Source organism: Larimichthys crocea, chromosome VI (assembly GCF_000972845.2).
Source record: "Larimichthys crocea isolate SSNF chromosome VI, L_crocea_2.0, whole genome shotgun sequence".
Classification (NCBI taxonomy): domain Eukaryota; kingdom Metazoa; phylum Chordata; class Actinopteri; family Sciaenidae; genus Larimichthys; species Larimichthys crocea.
In genome coordinates, this window is record NC_040016.1 from 2,966,650 (window position 1) to 2,983,635 (window position 16,986).

Genomic DNA, 16,986 nt, shown 5'->3' on the forward strand with positions numbered 1-16,986 from the left:
TTCAAAACTGTAACGTTCTTTCTGTCTCTTTCTCTGTTTCTCTCTGCGTCTATGTCAGCGCTTGTGGTTTTCGGTCTGTGGTATTTTTGTGGTCTTTTTGTTTCAGAGACTAGATGAAGAGCTCAAAGCAAAGCGATAGCATCTCAGTGAACACTGCTCTCTCTCTCTCTCCAGCACACAGGAAAGGGTCGCGCACACTCCCTGAGACCCGAACAACCACCAGCTCAGGCATTTCTTTAAACTCAATTGCACAGGTGTGCATGTGTGTTACTCTTGTTTGTGTGTGTGTGTGTGTGTGAGAGAGAGAGAGAGAAAGAGAGAGACTTTGTAGCCTGTAATTTAAGTTTATAACAGTAAAGCTTGTTGGTACATACTGGAGGCAGTTCAACAGAAACTGAATGTGATGCAAGTTTACGCATCAAAGGTAAAGCAAGAAACCAAACCCATCACTCACCTACACAACTTCCGCCAAACACAATATTGACAATGGATGTACAACACCCACTTCCAAACCTCATTTCTTCCATGCACAGAAATCGTTTAATGTACAACATAGGATGTCTTAGTATGCACTAGTCTGTCATGGAAGACACATACATTATGTACATACATTGGCTGCTCAGTTATAGCCCTATTATTCCTGCTGTTCCAAAAGTGCCCTTGAGCAACTGTCAAACCCTTAGCATTGCTAATCTTTGGATAACTGAATCGTTAATAATAAGATAAGGAAATAATAAGAAATAATTAGAAAATGTGTTTATAGATGCCTTTAATAACTCTTATCACCTATAAAAAGAAAACACGCCACTTCAAATGATTCAAAATATACAATTTTATTGATTTAACAGAATTATCAAAGCATGAAAATCTACTTGACAGTGCTGTTGTCTTCAAAATAGGTATGTCTTTGAAATGAAGACACAAAGGTACAAATAAATACAGAAGAGAGCAAAAAGAAAATGGGAAAATACTGGATTTCATATGCATTTTGTATGTTAACAAACAGATTAGTTTTGGCTATGAGAAAAAAAAATACTGCCCTGTTTTGTCCTGGTTTAATAATAATCTAAAATCCAAAGCTACAGATCACAAACTTTCTGAATTGAAAAAAAAAAAAAAACGAAATAAATGTTGTCGTCTGCATATTGATTATTGAGAAATCAAAACTATTCTGGAGTTAAAGTTAAAGCGCTTGTACAGCACAGATGGCGGAGCTCTGGAGCTGTCAAAAGCCAGTCAATATATCACAATATGTTACATGTTTGCTGCTGCTGAAAACTGAGTGCACATTTCACTGTAAATAAACATGACATGTTGTTAGCAGAACAGGTCTTCAGGGTGAAGCATGTCTCTCATGGTCCACTGGATGTTGGAACAAGTGAAATACTTCAGTCACTGCAATCACAAAAGCAAGTGTTATCATACGGTATAACCATAACCTTTGATTTGAGCACATATTGTGGCACTTTTACTTAAAGTACACATTGAATTAATGTTTAATATACAAATATGGAAAATTACATACTTTGAGTTAGACATGAGCTGTATACGAAGTGCTTTAGGTCATCTACCGCTTCCTTAAAAGAAAAACAAACTGTCAGTGAATTACAGTACATTTGGTTGCAAAAGCAAAGTTAACATTAAGAACATTTTCCCCCATTTATAGTATCTAATATTAGTTATGGTATAGTATAATCTACTTACTTCACAAAGTGATGTCGACATTTTTTGGGTAGCCCTGTAAGCAAGTACATGTTTCAACAAAAGGAGACACTTACGAGATATGGTACAATAAAATATTCTGTTTACTCAAACAAAGATGTGTGAATAGTTTGAGAACCATTTGGTAACATTATTTGCTGCATCACTTGGTACAAATCTCTGCAAAAGGTGCACTTTCCCTGCCTGACTCCACATCATTAAGCGCATTAAACTTGAAGACTACTCACGGCTGAAGTAGTACAGTGTGCAGACGAGAGCTAGAGTCAGGGCCGCCATAAGTCCGACCAATGGCCACAGAATCAGGGAGTCGCAGCCATCTGGAACAAACACACAGTATATACGTTACATGGTTTAATCGAAATGTATTTAGGTAATAAATAAATCTAATTAATTATTGGATGGTCTGTACAAAGCATAACTTCTATTGCATTTGCACCATCTCAAACTGGTACAACGCACAAGATTTATACCGGTTACAAAACATTTATTTACAGATGAAAGTTCTTATACATTATGAGGCACACATAGAGTAACATTTGCAAGCAGCAGAACATCAGACAAAATACGTACTGTCACAGACATGCATAGAAGTACTCTTTTTCCTTATTAACTTACCTTGTGAAGGATTCTTCTTAGGGCAGGTACAGCGTGGCTTGGTTGGTGGTTTGGGTTTTTGAATCTTAGGAGGTAAGGTTGGAGGGGGCACTGTAAGATAAAGATCAAATAAAGAAAAGTGAAAATTTAAGAGCAGTGAAACAAGACTGTTTTAAGGAGAGATTAAAGTACCACCCAGCATTTTTTGACCTGTCTCAATTTTCCTCATAAAACTCACATTCCATCATAAAACAATTCATAAAACATTCTCTCTAAAAATACATGTATGTATGTTGTTTATCTGCATATGACTTGAGTACAGTGCCACTAGGGCAATCTACAGTTTTTCTTTAGCATGCGATGAATAAACTCAGCGTAGTTATCTATACAGTACAATAAGTTTACCTATTGTAACTAAGTAACAGTCTTTTAATGCATGATTACTTTTTTATAGACCTCTACATTGACTTACATTGAAACTATATAATATTTATTATGTTTATCTGGTACATGCATACATCTTTCAACAGAATAACAATAGCAACTGTACTGAGTGCTACAGAAAGCGTCCACTAACTCTATATGATCATATTAGACTGCCGCACCCATGTAAGTTACACTTATAAACAATAAGAATAGCAGAAATTTGGGAGTCAGGACTAATAACTTTGTAAAAATGATAAATATAAAGAGTAGTGAGCAAGTAGTCACATATTAAACTGTTATCACTTTTACTTTGTATGTAAGCAAAGAGTTATACTGTGAAAGAAAACAGAAGAGAAGAGAGGAGGATATAAGAGCCCTGTAAGAACTCAAACTAGACTCTGAAGTTGCATGGAATGTAGGGGCATATAATTAATCACAGTCTTCCTTGTACAAGTACATTTTAATATGTTGCGTTAGTGTTGTCATAATACACCGGATTGGGATGCAAAAATTTTGATTTAGTTCAGGAATCAAAATTCTTCAATCATTTACTCCTCCATCCGCAACCTGAATTCTAACAGATGTACTGAAGCTCTCATTGCCGCTTGATATTTAACAGGCGTAAACAGATTTCAGCATACAAACCTCCTGGCTGAAGAAGAATCCCAGACTTCCATACTTCCATGGTTTTTTTGCCCTTAAGAACACAAGAATAAATCCCTGTGTCCTCCTCTGTCACATTGTGGATTCGTAGCGAAAACGAATTACTCTTCCTGCTTATTTTGTACCGTGCTTTGTCCACATCAGTCCCATAGAAATCACGATCAGCGTTGTTGCACTTGCCAATGTACTGAATTTTGCTGTACTTGGAAATACTGCGAAACCAGTGGACAGACTCAAAGGACATGTTGCATTCACAATCAATATTCTCTGTGCTGCTGATTTTAGGATAAAGAACCTTGATGGTTTCTTGTTGCAGTATCTCGCTCGAACCTAGGAGTGGAAATAGAGGGACATTTTGAGATTTCAACAGACATAAACTACTACGGAACAGTCTCAGTATGTACTCTAAAACAATAAAACAAAGTAAAACACCCATAACTACTAAAAAGGATTACTCAGTCTTGTTTTGGTGTCTCTAGATAACATGGTGCTTGAGGAACAGCATTAAACCACTGTACACGTGCAGTCTCTTATACTTAAATTATTTTAAAGTAAAAGCAATTTTGGGGTCTCTGTAAATAATATTATAAAGCATGAATACAGTCTAGACCTACTCTACATGAAAAGAGATAACTAACCTAACTATTTTGTTGAACATGCTTGCAACAAGGCAGTGTAAAGTACATAACTGGCAATTTAGTAAAGAAACACGACAACTATCACCAAAAGTATTGCAAGAATGGAAATGAAGCCAAACTATGAAGAAACTTCTTGTACATGTTTCAAACTCTGTGAAGGTGACATTTTGAAATTGCTATGTGGCACTGATGTAGCATTTATGCAATGTTTAAGAGGTGCCTTCTTGGAAGAACTATTTTATCTAATTTTAGAATCAGCTCCAATGTCTATTTTGTGTGTTTTTAAGTCAGGTATGCCAGCATATACCTGTTGCAATCACTAGTCTTACGTAATATGTATAGATAAATGAAAATTCAAAGGGTCTCAGTGTAGGAACGTTAAGGCTCACTTTCTGTATGTAAATGCACAAATTGCATGACGTTCGAGATACACCAAATTGATTTAATCTTTATCCAATGAGTTGTGCAATACAGTAGAAATACAATTAATCTGAAAGCCTTGATAGAGGTACAATATAACAAAAAAAATCATAAAATAAATGTCAATATGACATTGACATTGATATAGAGCTAGCGCACAACACAAACGCTCATGAATTATCACCACTGTACCTTTAATCCAGATAGTACATGTTCTATGGACGTAATTATGTAACTAACAACACCTTGTACCAATATAATTGTACATTTCTGAGATATAAAATTATAGTGCCTTCCAAGGCTGTTTGACCGTTACAGTTTTAACACAGGAACCTAGCGTTGTAGTTGGCCTGTATAAAATCTGTCTCCTCTATTAAATTACTGATAGAATAACATTTATTAAAGACAAATGTTGCCTTTCAACACAAACTATGGTTAGGACTGTATTTCATGACTGAAGACAAGTTGAGTTAATTAATCAGACAAGCTTCAGTTTAAGTAGACAACAACAAATCCATCACTACAGGCCCCTGACTGAGTTATGATGTCGAGAATACCAGAGGCTAAGAAGGCTAAAACTTAGAGGTCTTACCTGATGTCAACAATGATACTATCAACAGTGTCCATGCCAGTGGCGGGATCATTTTGTCTGGTCACCAGTATGTGTACGCCCGAGTATATTTTGAGTGGTAGCTGTAGGACAGTACTGATACTTTTCTTTTCCTGTTATCTGTCAGTAATGATGGGAGGAACTGAGCTGACAGCACTCTGAGTCTGCAAGGTAACACCCCAATGTGACACACACAGGGCCTATCAGAGTGGGAGACACACAAGCCAAGGGGCTTGCACGCACGCGAACACACACACACACACACAGTGCTGGAAAAATAACTTAATTTGAAATGTACATGAAACATAACTGGAAAACTGAACTGTGTTGACTTAAAAAGTACAAATCATTGTGTTTGTGTCATTTCAGAGATGTCAGTTGTTGATGCAGTTCAGGACACATTACATACATACATGGATCATGACAAACAGCTGAAAACGTGGTGGTGTAAACTGGCATAATACCACATGTCAGACTATAAAAAAGCATAAAAAGATATGCTATGCATATAAAAGAGCAGCAGTTTGCAGTGCTGTGGTCTCTGCCCAGGTGCATGACCTAGAGCTCAGCGGAGCTCTACATAAGCAGCTTCATACTTTACTGCAAAGCACGGAAAGAGAATACCAATGTAGAGTTTAAATATGAAGTATACTGTAGACCAAAGATCAATAACATAAACCCTGATCCATAACAGTGTAGGTTATTGTTAAATATTCACTCACATTTTATTCATGCATCAAGAAAGCTCCACAGGAATACTCTGTGAGATTTCTGCACGAGAACGAGGCATTTATGGTCAAATAATGTATTCTCAATTATTTCAACAGGCTGAATACATTTCTCAGATTATTTTACTATATTTAGTATAGTGAGCTATAGTTACTTTTTTTGTTTTGTTTAATATGAATTTTCAAGAAACTGCCCTCCCCAGTTGATTTATTTTTTTGTCATATGAATGCTTTAAACGTAAGAATAATTTGAGACGTACTTTCTAAATGTCCTCATAACACAGAAGATGCTCTGCACAACAAGTGAAGATTAGCAGTGATATAAAAAGTAGCTGTCTGTGATGATCATGGGTGACGGACCGATTGCCATGTAAGTTAAATATCATTCGGCAGTTACAAACACGACGTATGACGAGACAGCAAAGATCCAGCTTTGGAATTCACCTACTAGGGCGGCAACTACCAATTATTTTCAGCATTGACTACTTTGTCTATTTATCAGTGAATCCTTTATTTAAGAATACTGTGAGTCAGTTGCCTTTACAGAGGCCTAAAGTGACTTTTTTTCACATCTTTCCATTTTTTCTTGATTAACAGCCTCTCTGCGTGACTTTGCCATTTATGGGCAGCAATGACTCGTGGAGGTATCCTGCATTGGAAAATGTCAAGGAGGTATTTGAGATTTCCTTGCAATTGACATCATACTTAAAAAGCAAAATTGAAGTATTTTACTCCACATTAAAAAGGTAATATGTCCCATTGACTAAATTTTACATTGCATTTTGGGGCACCTACCTGCTTATCTCTAAAATGAACACTCACTGTTCAGACGTCTTATTTTCCCTAGAACTAAAACTGATGAACCCTTAAATCATCTCAGAGCTGTCTGTGGATTGTTTTGTGTGTACATGAAAGGTTAGGGTGTAGAACGGCCTGGCGGGGGTCTTAAAGTGAGAGGATGTGGGCAGGCATCCTATAGCTCTACGAGGGGTCGAAGACTCGAGCGAGACAGGGAACGACACCACAGGATTCTTTGAAAACATGAGATCTCAGGGGGCTTCAGAGCGGCTCTTTACATATCACCACGCTATAACGCCTTTGTTGGTGTCTCTGCTCCGACGCTTCAAGTCAAAAGCTTTCTGCAAAGAAGTTTCTCTGCTCCTCTCATCAGCCAGTTTTGTTAAATCTTTAGTATTTAGTGAGACAAGACATATTATGTCTTCAAATAAATACTATAAATGTCATCTTATGACCGCTACAGAAATTCTTTAGAGGACTATATCAACTGTTCAGTCACTTCTCTCATTAACAGTTTTTTTCCTTTACTGTTAACATTGGTACCTTGAACAGCTGTCATCCAAGCAAACAAGTTAAACACACTAATAAGCTCTTTCATGCATGTTTTTCATTTACAACACTGCTTTGCTTGAATTCTGTGATACCTCTCCTGTTCCAACAAGCCACGTAATGTGCACCATTCTCCTCTTAAGATCCTAATGCAATCAAATATCTGATATACAGCAATCAACCAACCAAAGGTCAAACTTAAGTTAGTCTATACACGGTGCAATTAAACGTCTTTTGGGTCAGTTACAGCAGTAACTAGTTTTGTAAATATTAGACCATCTGCTCATAGTGCCAGAAAACCCTAACCCTAAAACCTTTAAAAAAAATCGAATTAAACAGATACTAAACTACCCTGTCATAATTCATAAAGCTGTCCGAGTATTTAAGACTCTTAAAGACATATTTCAAACAGCTATGTTGTTTTGAGTGGCTCCCTGAGTGAACAGGATAGATGGAATTATTGGGTATAACTTTACCGTGTCTCTTTTTAGTAACCTTTAAATAACAAAAACTGCCTTTGTTAAATTTATCACACACCTGAACATGAAATCTGACGTCTTTTTTAAAGAGCTGTCCTCATTTGATCTTTTGCACCTGTCTGACCACAAACACTTTGTGTGTTTCAATGTACAAATACATCAACACACTGTAGACTAGGGCTGTGTCTCTGGTTGCTCTAAATAGTTTTGATGTGCTGCATTCGTTTATTTTCATCAATCCAGCATGTCCGCCATGCTCTGAACCTCGCCACATCTCTAATAGCCTTCTTGCAGCTCACGAGCCTCTGAGTGAAAGCACACAGAACTTCAAAAGAAATTAAATGACTAAGCTTCTAACATCTAGCTTTTATTTGCTTTACTGGTGCTCTGAATGAAGCTCAACAGCGCCAACCACAGGCTCCTAAAGGGATTACAATCTATCAAATCCTTGCCAGAAGCACAAATACAAATTTATCCTATTGATGTGTTAAGAGGTCAAGAGGACTTCTTGATCAATTCAAATGATAAGCAAAAAATAAGACATTTTAAATGTTACAGCCCACAATTAATAACAATGTGCAAATTAATCATGATTAAATCAAAGACATTATTAAGTGAAAAATAAAGCTATTACAGTTGATAAGTGTAAGAAATCCCCTCAAACACACAAAAGAAGAATCCATTCATTCCTTACAAACACAAATTGAGCATGAGCTCTGAGCATGGCTAGCCAGCTAGCACACCTATGGAGAACAACACTTTTGGACTGTCAGAGCAGATAGTGAAAACTGCATTATTAACGGCTATAAAGATGATTTTGTCATGCTAATTACATCATGTTTTGACTAAATAATAGCAGGTCAATAGACAGACTTGAACTGGGCCTTTTGAGTTTAACATCCCAGAATGGAGTCGTCCCACAGTTTCTCCTCTTCTGTCCTAGTGTCTACTTTCTCTTTTGTTTTCTTCTTCTCTTTCTTGTATTTGTGTTTAGCTGGCCCATCCTGTCCATCATCCCCCTGGTCAACCTTCATTTCAGCCTGAATATGCACTTCAGTCTCTTTTCTATTGTCCATGATATCTTCTGGCATTAAATTGTCCATTACACTTTCCCCTCCTACTGCATCAAAGTCCTCACGAGATTTCTTATCCTGCCTTCTCTGCTTGCCATGATTTTTCCGCTTTTTTCTCCTCCTCTCTTCCTCTGACTCTCTGGATTCCCCTCTTCTCCTCTCTTCTGACTCCTTATCTCTTTCCCTCCTTTGCTTTCTCCTCTTCTCTGAGTGCCCATCTCTTGGCCTTTTATCTCTCTCTCTCTTGGATCTTCTAATCCTCCTCTTTTCTCTGCGCCTGTATTCACTGTCATCACTGTCACTTGTGCTACTGCTATAGGAGGAGGAATACGAGGAGGAGTATGATGAGGTAGTATATGAGGAGGAGCTGGACTGCCTTCTGCGCCTCCTTCTCTTTATGGGCCGACCAGTGAACAGTTGTGAGCCTGGACCTGGGAGGATTTGAGGAGGGCAGTTGTAATCCAAGCCATGGGATGGCCAGGGGGTGCCCTGATACGGAGGACGCCACCCATCAACTGGGTTGTAACAACCAAGACGAGAGAGATGAGCAGGGTTAGAGATGGGAGGGAAACCGTGCATAGGTTTGTTCAGTTCTGTGACATCCCCCTTATTTGATAGGCCCTCTTCTTCTTCTTCTTCTTCTTCTTCATCCTCCTTTTGTGCGTCTCCCTGATGGAGAATTTGAGCAGTCTTGGGGGTGATTCCTCGAGCCTTCTGAACCTGAATGTAATCTGACAGTTCATCTGCAAATGTGCTGTGGACTTTTTGTTGTGACTTGCACAGGTCAATGACCTTCTTCTCCCTGGTCAAGAACATAAAACAACATTATGTTTATGTATTTTTATGTATATATGTATGTTAATGTGTTCTAATATTACTCTTTTCAAAGTTCTAGGAGTTGCAGTGCAGAGATTACATTTTTAGTGGTGTATAAATGATGACACAATGACTGTGGACATGATGCATTCGTCAGAAAAGTCTTGATCTTACCTAATCTGGTGTTTGTTTCCCTGCATGTGGGCCTGGTACATCTCCACAGAGTTAAACTGCACACTACACATCTGACACATCAGGGAGTTGGCTGTGGACAAAAGGAAGTGGGTGAGGTGGGAAAGGACGGAAATATGGCACAAATGACCAAATAATGGTTTGTAAGCATGAAAATAATAAATGTTTAATTTTACCAAGTGTTCTCTACAAATATGTGTTATACAGTGTTATAGAGTCTACAACAGAAAATAAATATTAACATCACAAGACCTAAGGTTAAAATTCAGTGTAACTACAAACACTGTTATTATATAACATAACCACAGTGTTACCTACGTTCTCTTGTCAACATTATTTTACTGTCATAAAGTTAGAAAGCACCTACCTGATTCTGATAGGATGAAATCTTTACAGCTGAGAGATTTGCCATTTCAGATATAAAAGTTTTTTTTTTCTTGATTGTTGTGTGTTAGTATTAGAACCTAGATATATACGTCGGCTGGCTGATATTAGCCTATTGCAGACATATCGGTATTGGTATATATCAGGGATGCACCGAAAATTCGGCCACCGAAAATGGCCCAAAAGTGCATTTCGGCTTTCGGTGAAGTGGCCGAATAGTGGCGTGACGCAATTGATGCAATGAAACAACGTGCGGGGTGATCTGGCCAGGGTTGCTGATTCTTTTCTCATTCACACACAATAAACCCACGATGCAGGATAAAAACACAGGCAAGAAATACATCATACACTGCTCTTTAGCGAAGCTATATACTTCTCTCTAAACTACAGCGTCTCACACATGCGAGGTGCGTTCATAGACCGTCGGAATGACTATGATGCGTTCAAGAACGTGGGAAAAATGGAAATTCACCGGAAATATAATAAAACTAAATAGTATTTCTTTCAAGAACAAATTAACAGTGATTAAAACAACATGGGCTTTCTAACAATATAAATGAAATAATAATTACACTAACTGGAAATTCTACTGGAATATTTGAAGGATATTAAATAAACATTTACTTTCTTTGAAAAAACATGCCTACAAATTTATTCTAGGCTATTTATGCAATAGTAAAAAAAAAATAGTGAAAAATATTCATATTCGGTTTCGGTATTCAGCCAACCATTTAATTTTTATTCGGTTTCGGACGAAAATTTTCATTTCGGTGCATCCCTAGTATATATGTTATCCGATATAAGCTTTATTGTTTTATTATTTAACATGTTAGTTAGACAAAAAGTTTAAGTTTAATATTTATTGGAGAAAGCAGCCTTCTGAGTACTGGTCATATCAGTGCAAAAATGGTTCACATAGAAAACAGAAAAGATCTTTTTTCATTCCAGCTCAAAAAATTCACTTCATCAACAAACTGTGAATTATTCCCCTCTAAAATCAGTATTGTACTGGTCTCAAAAAACCCATATCAGTTAGTATCGAGCTGTCATGCTGTTGCCACCTACTAATGATTTTATTTGTTGCATAGATTAAAGGACACTGACATGTCTAATAAAGGACAGATGTTTCTCAAGCATATGTTCATAAATATTGTTTTTTAAAATACACTCAAGATCGTAATGTGTAATTGTTCAATTTTAATATTGTTCCTTCAGGGTCTGATGCCCTTTGTGTTGTACTGGTTTGCGGAGCGGCTGGAGCCTGTGTTACCTTGTTGGACGTTGTCTCCAAGCTCTTTGAGCAGCTCCTGTCTGGTCTGATTCCTCTGGTGTTTGCGTCCATTGTAGTGCTGCAAAGCCATTTGAGGATTGTTGAAGGAAGCGGCACACAGGGCGCAGTACTTATTCGGGTCCTCCAGATCAACCTCTGTGCTGGGGGTAGTTGTGCTGGCTGTTGGGTCCAGAAGATGTTTGATACAACCCTCTGGAGCTGATTCCTGGTCAGTGTGATCAGGATCCCGACTTAGACTTGGTAAAGTATGTACCTCTGTGCACCTGTCAGTAACTGTAATTATAACATGTTCAATTTAAGATAATTTGCATTTGACCTTTTGAACTTAAGCAGACTTTCCAAACTAATAAAATTCAGATGAGTATAATACTTTTCCGTCATAGACCCACACTTGCCTGGGGGCTGGAGACCTTGTTTACGAAGATTTTTTGTATGCACTTTGCCTTCATAGTGTGATCTTGCCACCACAGGGGAACTAAACACCATGTTACACAGCTCACAGAAATGGTCCTTATCAGTAGTCATGGTTCGCTGCAAGAAACAGATATATGCATCCATGACACAATATGTAAACTGAAAACAATGAAAAAGGAACAAGATGTCTGACATCATAAAAAGTTCTAGCACATTACATCTTTTGAATTTTCTCTCCAATGTGACTTGGAGCTGCAGTCTTTGCTCTGCATCCCTTCACTCTATGAGCTCTTAGGAGGTCTTTTTTCTGTGCACCTCTTTCTTATATGATCATTCTAATCCACATTCTTTTGAAGATATCACGAGGGGACTAAAGCCACGACCTTACTGTCAGATGCTGGCAGCATTATAGTTTATGTTCACTCTTCTCTTACACCTATTGTTCCATGTTACCGGTTAAGATGGCACCTAAATGTGTAGAGAGTTAAATCTCTAAATGACCTCCAACCTGGGGTGCTGTGGACTCTTTGTTAGTCTTCTCAGTTCTCTTGGCCTGCAGGTACACCCTGAGTTTCTGAGCATGTTTCTTTCCCTGCAGTGGGAGAGATACAGGAGACTTTATTATAATATATAGATAAAGTTGAATTGAGCTTGTGAACTACAGTACTACAATTCCATGACTAGTTCCTGGAAAGCAGCACACACCTCATAGTGGGAGAGCCGCTGAGATTCAAAGAGCAGCACAGCCTCGCACACGTGGCAGTAGTCGTCAGCGAGGAGACCCTTTAGTAACTCCTCTTCACTCTTGTCTCCTGTGAGGCAGAATATACTGTCAGCGTTACAATCAAGCCACAGTAAATAATGTGAAAGATCATTTAAGTGTGAATAAATAAAAGGTGCTTAAATCACTACAATATGTGCATTTGAGAGTTAGAGAGAGTTATGTTAGATTAATATATAACTAAAACTCTGTGCAAGAGCTATACTTGTGTCTCCACACTGGTTGGTTAAATCTAAATATTAGAGACTTTTTTAATCTAAATAAATAATTTTTTGAGCTGCAAAATGCTTTGCTATATTGCTATGCTTAAATGCTATATTCAAAATCATTTTGTTTTCATAAGCCAGGACGACTGCACAGCACAAATGCAACAAACAGACTTCTGTGTAAAAAAATTTAATTTTAGAGAAAACTGATAAATTTGTATTTATAGTTAAATTCCACAGTTATTCAAGATGCATACACCCTTAAAGGCCATGGTTGAAAAAAGACATTATTTATACACTGTACCATTTACCAAAAGGATTCAGCAGTAAATCAGGATGTCCTTCAATCATCACGTTTCAAAAACGACTAAACTGCCGCAAAAAATAGCTACTTGAATAATTCCCACTCAACACTGACCAACAGTTAGCAGTTATGACTACAATTTGAGAAAATCCTGGTTTCATGCTTGACTGAACTCATTCTGTTTGGTCAGTGTCTGACGCGTGCTCTCTTTTCTCTGCACTCATGCAACTTTTGAGGTCAGCTGCTCAGCTCTGAGACTGTCAATAACAAATATGATGCCCTGCTCATTTTTACTTACAACACAAATACTCAGCATCACTGTGGATGAATATTATTCAGAACAGCTCAGCTTTTTGAGGAAGGATTTGTTGATGAGTGTGGCTATTTTTCTTAGCAAAGAAGCAGGTTGTGAAGTGTGTGCGATACATTTTTTAAATAGATTACCCTCTATTAAAATGACTAATGATAAAATCATCATAATCAATAAATCGATCAATCAGACATCAACAAGGAGGAACTGAGGTATTGATTGATATGGTACGCTGCATTGAATTCATGCATAGGACATGACTGCTGAAAATGCTTTTATGACTGGTGGAGACGGAAAAATCAGACGACAAAATAAAAATAACTTGAAAATCACATTTGAAATAAATGACATATTAATGTATTGAGAGACAAATATTTGTTCTGGCTTTTCTTCTAAATACGACACATGTATATAAATTCAATATTTATGTTTATGAGGTTCAAGTGACACAAATAAACCACTATATTATTCAGTACTGTAAATGACAACAGTAACCATATCAAGTGCAAAACTGAGGTTTAAAAACACGGCATTGAAATTAAGGACTATGGAATATTTTCAAAAAAGAAATCCCATTATTGTATCGTCAAGCGCCAGTGTGCTGGCTGAATTTAACCAACTTCTCCAATGTAACGCAAGAAAAAACACCTGTGCTCTGAAATGCAGCGTTTCCCCTCCTGTGTCTATATGAAATAATATGCACAGCTTAGAAAAAACTAAGGACTGCAACTGAGTAAAACATATAAAACACTCTGAGAAATGTCTGCTGATACATTTCAAATATTGTACTTACCAAATGATAATCACAGTAGCAGTTAACAAGAAAACACAGACTGCAGGTACTGTATCTCAAACTATGGCTACAATGTTTGCATCAGTGAAAAAATATTTCCTATTCACACCCTTATCTTGAGTTTATTCTCCTGGTGAGCGGGCCCACGGTGTGAGGGACAGATTACCTTTTTAAAATGTTTGAGTTTAAACAGCCTGATACTACTCTCTCTCTAAAACACACTTTACACCAGCTTGTGTGCTGTCTTTTAAATTGCAGTCAGCTGCTTTGACAGATTTAGGTAAGGACGGAGTTACCATCTTATATCCAGAGAGAATTAAATAAAGTTATTTGTTGGCCTCCGTTCCCCAAAAACACTTTAGCTCGAGCAGATATGTGGCTAATTTAAATGTCCAGAAGGCTGCATGGGTTGGGGACAACTAGCTACTGGCCAACCACTCCCGGACCTGGTAAAGCAAGTAACGTTTAACTAAGTTAAGGAGTGTCTAAGTTTAGGTCTAAAGGGTGTTTTGTTGGGCGAAACCTTTCACGAGGCGGTCGGTACACGACACTGAGCGTCAGCTGACATCGCGTGCTAAGCTACGGAGCTAGTTAGCCTGTTAGCTACGCGCTAACGTTGGCTCGGCAGACAGGACTGAATATTTGCGTGTTCTAGACAAAACTCACCTTCAATCTGGGTACTATCTATTTTAGTGTTTATTACTGTGTCAGCATCTGTGAGAGAAGCCGCGTGAGGGGCACTAGTAGTGTTATTTTGAGCGTCTGACTCCGCAAGCAGCGGAGCACAGACGCTTCTGTCGTCCATCTTTTTCCCTAGCTTAGTTTGGCGCATGCGCAGTGACGTCGCGCTGGTAATGGCGTTTGGCGTCGAGGTGTTGTTAATCATCATCAAAACATTTTAATGTCGTTCAGCTGTGGTTTCACAACACCGGCCAAACGGAATTCAGCCATCAGGAATTGTGTTTATTTATTGCTACGTCTACAACATATATACTTCTTTTTTTCTTGACTTGACATTTTACAATTTTGAATACCAAAAATGAAAAGAAAAGTTAATATCAAAATAGATACTTTATTATATGACATCATATTTTTCCAACATTTCTTTTCCACAGGGAAAATCCATGTAATGCCGTGAAAACAAATTCACTGACAAATCTGACAAAACAGAGAATCGACATAAAGTTTCACATCAACACGAGGACACTGTAGACGAGGGTCACTAGGTAGAAAAGCAGTTCAGGATGGAAAGCTCTCACTTCCTCTTCTGGAGCTCCCTGGCTAAGGCATCCAACTGTGAAGAGTGATACAGTATATAATGAGAGCCAGACACATTGTACTTAATACCTTTAATGTACAGCTAGCGTACAACCTTTTTTGTCGTTATGTACAGTGTATACATATGTGGAGTTTCATGTACAACTTCAATCCATTGTTAGTTCACTTACAAGAATACTTCGCAGAACACCCCTCCTCTGGGGTCTCAAGTAGCTGCATTCTCCCGCCTCACACAGCTTAATCTCCTCTGAAATCTGAGAAGCAGAGAGTGAGATTTGGAAAACGAGAGGTGGAGAATATCTTCATTCTCAACAGGAAATGCTCAGTGAATGAGAAAACTATACGAGCGCACACACACTGATCCTGACCTCTGACGTGCCAAAAGAGTCCAGTTCCCTCTTGCCTCCGGGGTACCAACCGTGGGACCAGTGCTGGGCATTGGACAGCTGAGCTCCCACACATAGAAGTAGCCCAAGCAGCAAAACCAGCCGAGATACACACATGATATTCCCACCTGAAGGCAAAGGTGGACACTCAGTTAGCTCTGATTAAAACAGACTGATCTTTTGTATCTGATTTGTCAAAATACCTTCCTCCAATAAAAACTCAACAGACCATAGTGTATATAAAATAGAGGTAGTAGAGGTAGTTATTAACAAAGAGCTCTAATATTTTGCAATAATATGAAGACACTTGGGCTAAGACACAATAATGATATGAGTTTTAATATTAGTACTAAATTATTTTTTATGTTTAATTTTTTTTCCCAATTTTATTGTCGTAAAAACTGAAAATGAGTCCTCATTTTATTATCTTTTAAAAACACGGTTTTCCCTGATGTCCTGCTGTGATAGGCACATGTTAAACTGCTGAACAATATTAAGCTTAAAAACATCAACAATCTTAGGTTTGTTTTGCCTAAAACATACTACAGTGAAGCTATGTAGAGGTATAAGTAAGCATCTTACCTTGGTTTCAACTCTTACAACTTTATCACTTCAGGAGTCCCGTAGTCCCGCCGGTAGCTCACTCTGCTTGTCCTTCAGTTGGTCAGTTCCTAAATGTATCTCAAGTATCACAAGTATACCACTGTTCTTTTCAATCTCGTCTTCTTTCTCAATATATGTACGAGTCTTAGCGCCCCCTCCTCCTCCTAGAGTACATTTACATTATCATTTCACTGCTTGCCCCGCCCATCACTGACCCCTTTGGTCCCTCTGTTCCCAGTGATCAAATGAATGGTCCCTGGTGGACAAGAGGTACACAGGACATGGTCAGTTCCAATTATCACTTGCAAACATGCACTGACACCCCTGGGATGCTCATCTGCTCACATTACCTGTATCCACATCACCGGCTGAATAACACATTTAAGTCATGCAACATTAACAGATTAATAACAACTAGTATTTTTGATGTATACTTTTTCCTGCAGCACACAGACTTACGAAACCATGAAATGGAAAATGTATGAAACGTGTTCGTTGCTGCATATGTTCTATAGAGTGGAATTAGGG

At 38.1% G+C, this 16,986-nt stretch overlaps 3 protein-coding genes across 3 annotated transcripts; all 3 read right to left on the reverse strand.

Annotated features, from left to right (window-relative positions):
• Positions 1 to 817: 817 nt before the first annotated feature.
• On the reverse strand, positions 818 to 5,313 carry cd8b (cd8 beta). The gene is made up of 7 exons (XM_010743319.3): positions 5,056 to 5,313; positions 3,388 to 3,735; positions 2,338 to 2,427; positions 1,950 to 2,039; positions 1,705 to 1,738; positions 1,526 to 1,577; positions 818 to 1,395 (listed from the first exon to the last, which is right to left on the reverse strand). Exons 1-6 carry the CDS (start codon positions 5,105 to 5,107, stop codon positions 1,568 to 1,570), a joined length of 624 nt encoding a protein of 207 aa, XP_010741621.2. The 5' UTR covers positions 5,108 to 5,313; the 3' UTR covers positions 818 to 1,395; positions 1,526 to 1,567.
• Positions 5,314 to 7,981: 2,668 nt separating this feature from the next.
• On the reverse strand, positions 7,982 to 15,080 carry zmat1 (zinc finger matrin-type 1). The gene is made up of 7 exons (XM_010743320.3): positions 14,858 to 15,080; positions 12,503 to 12,609; positions 12,306 to 12,389; positions 11,779 to 11,914; positions 11,363 to 11,656; positions 9,691 to 9,781; positions 7,982 to 9,502 (listed from the first exon to the last, which is right to left on the reverse strand). Exons 1-7 carry the CDS (start codon positions 15,078 to 15,080, stop codon positions 8,521 to 8,523), a joined length of 1,917 nt encoding a protein of 638 aa, XP_010741622.3. The 3' UTR covers positions 7,982 to 8,520.
• Positions 15,081 to 15,243: 163 nt separating this feature from the next.
• On the reverse strand, positions 15,244 to 16,726 carry gnrh2 (gonadotropin-releasing hormone 2). Its single transcript, XM_010743322.3, has 4 exons — positions 16,438 to 16,726; positions 15,838 to 15,983; positions 15,640 to 15,723; positions 15,244 to 15,485 (listed from the first exon to the last, which is right to left on the reverse strand). The coding sequence occupies exons 2-4, from the start codon at positions 15,970 to 15,972 to the stop codon at positions 15,447 to 15,449; spliced, it is 258 nt and encodes an 85-aa protein (XP_010741624.3). The 5' UTR covers positions 15,973 to 15,983; positions 16,438 to 16,726; the 3' UTR covers positions 15,244 to 15,446.
• Between the last annotated feature and the right edge of the window lie 260 nt (positions 16,727 to 16,986).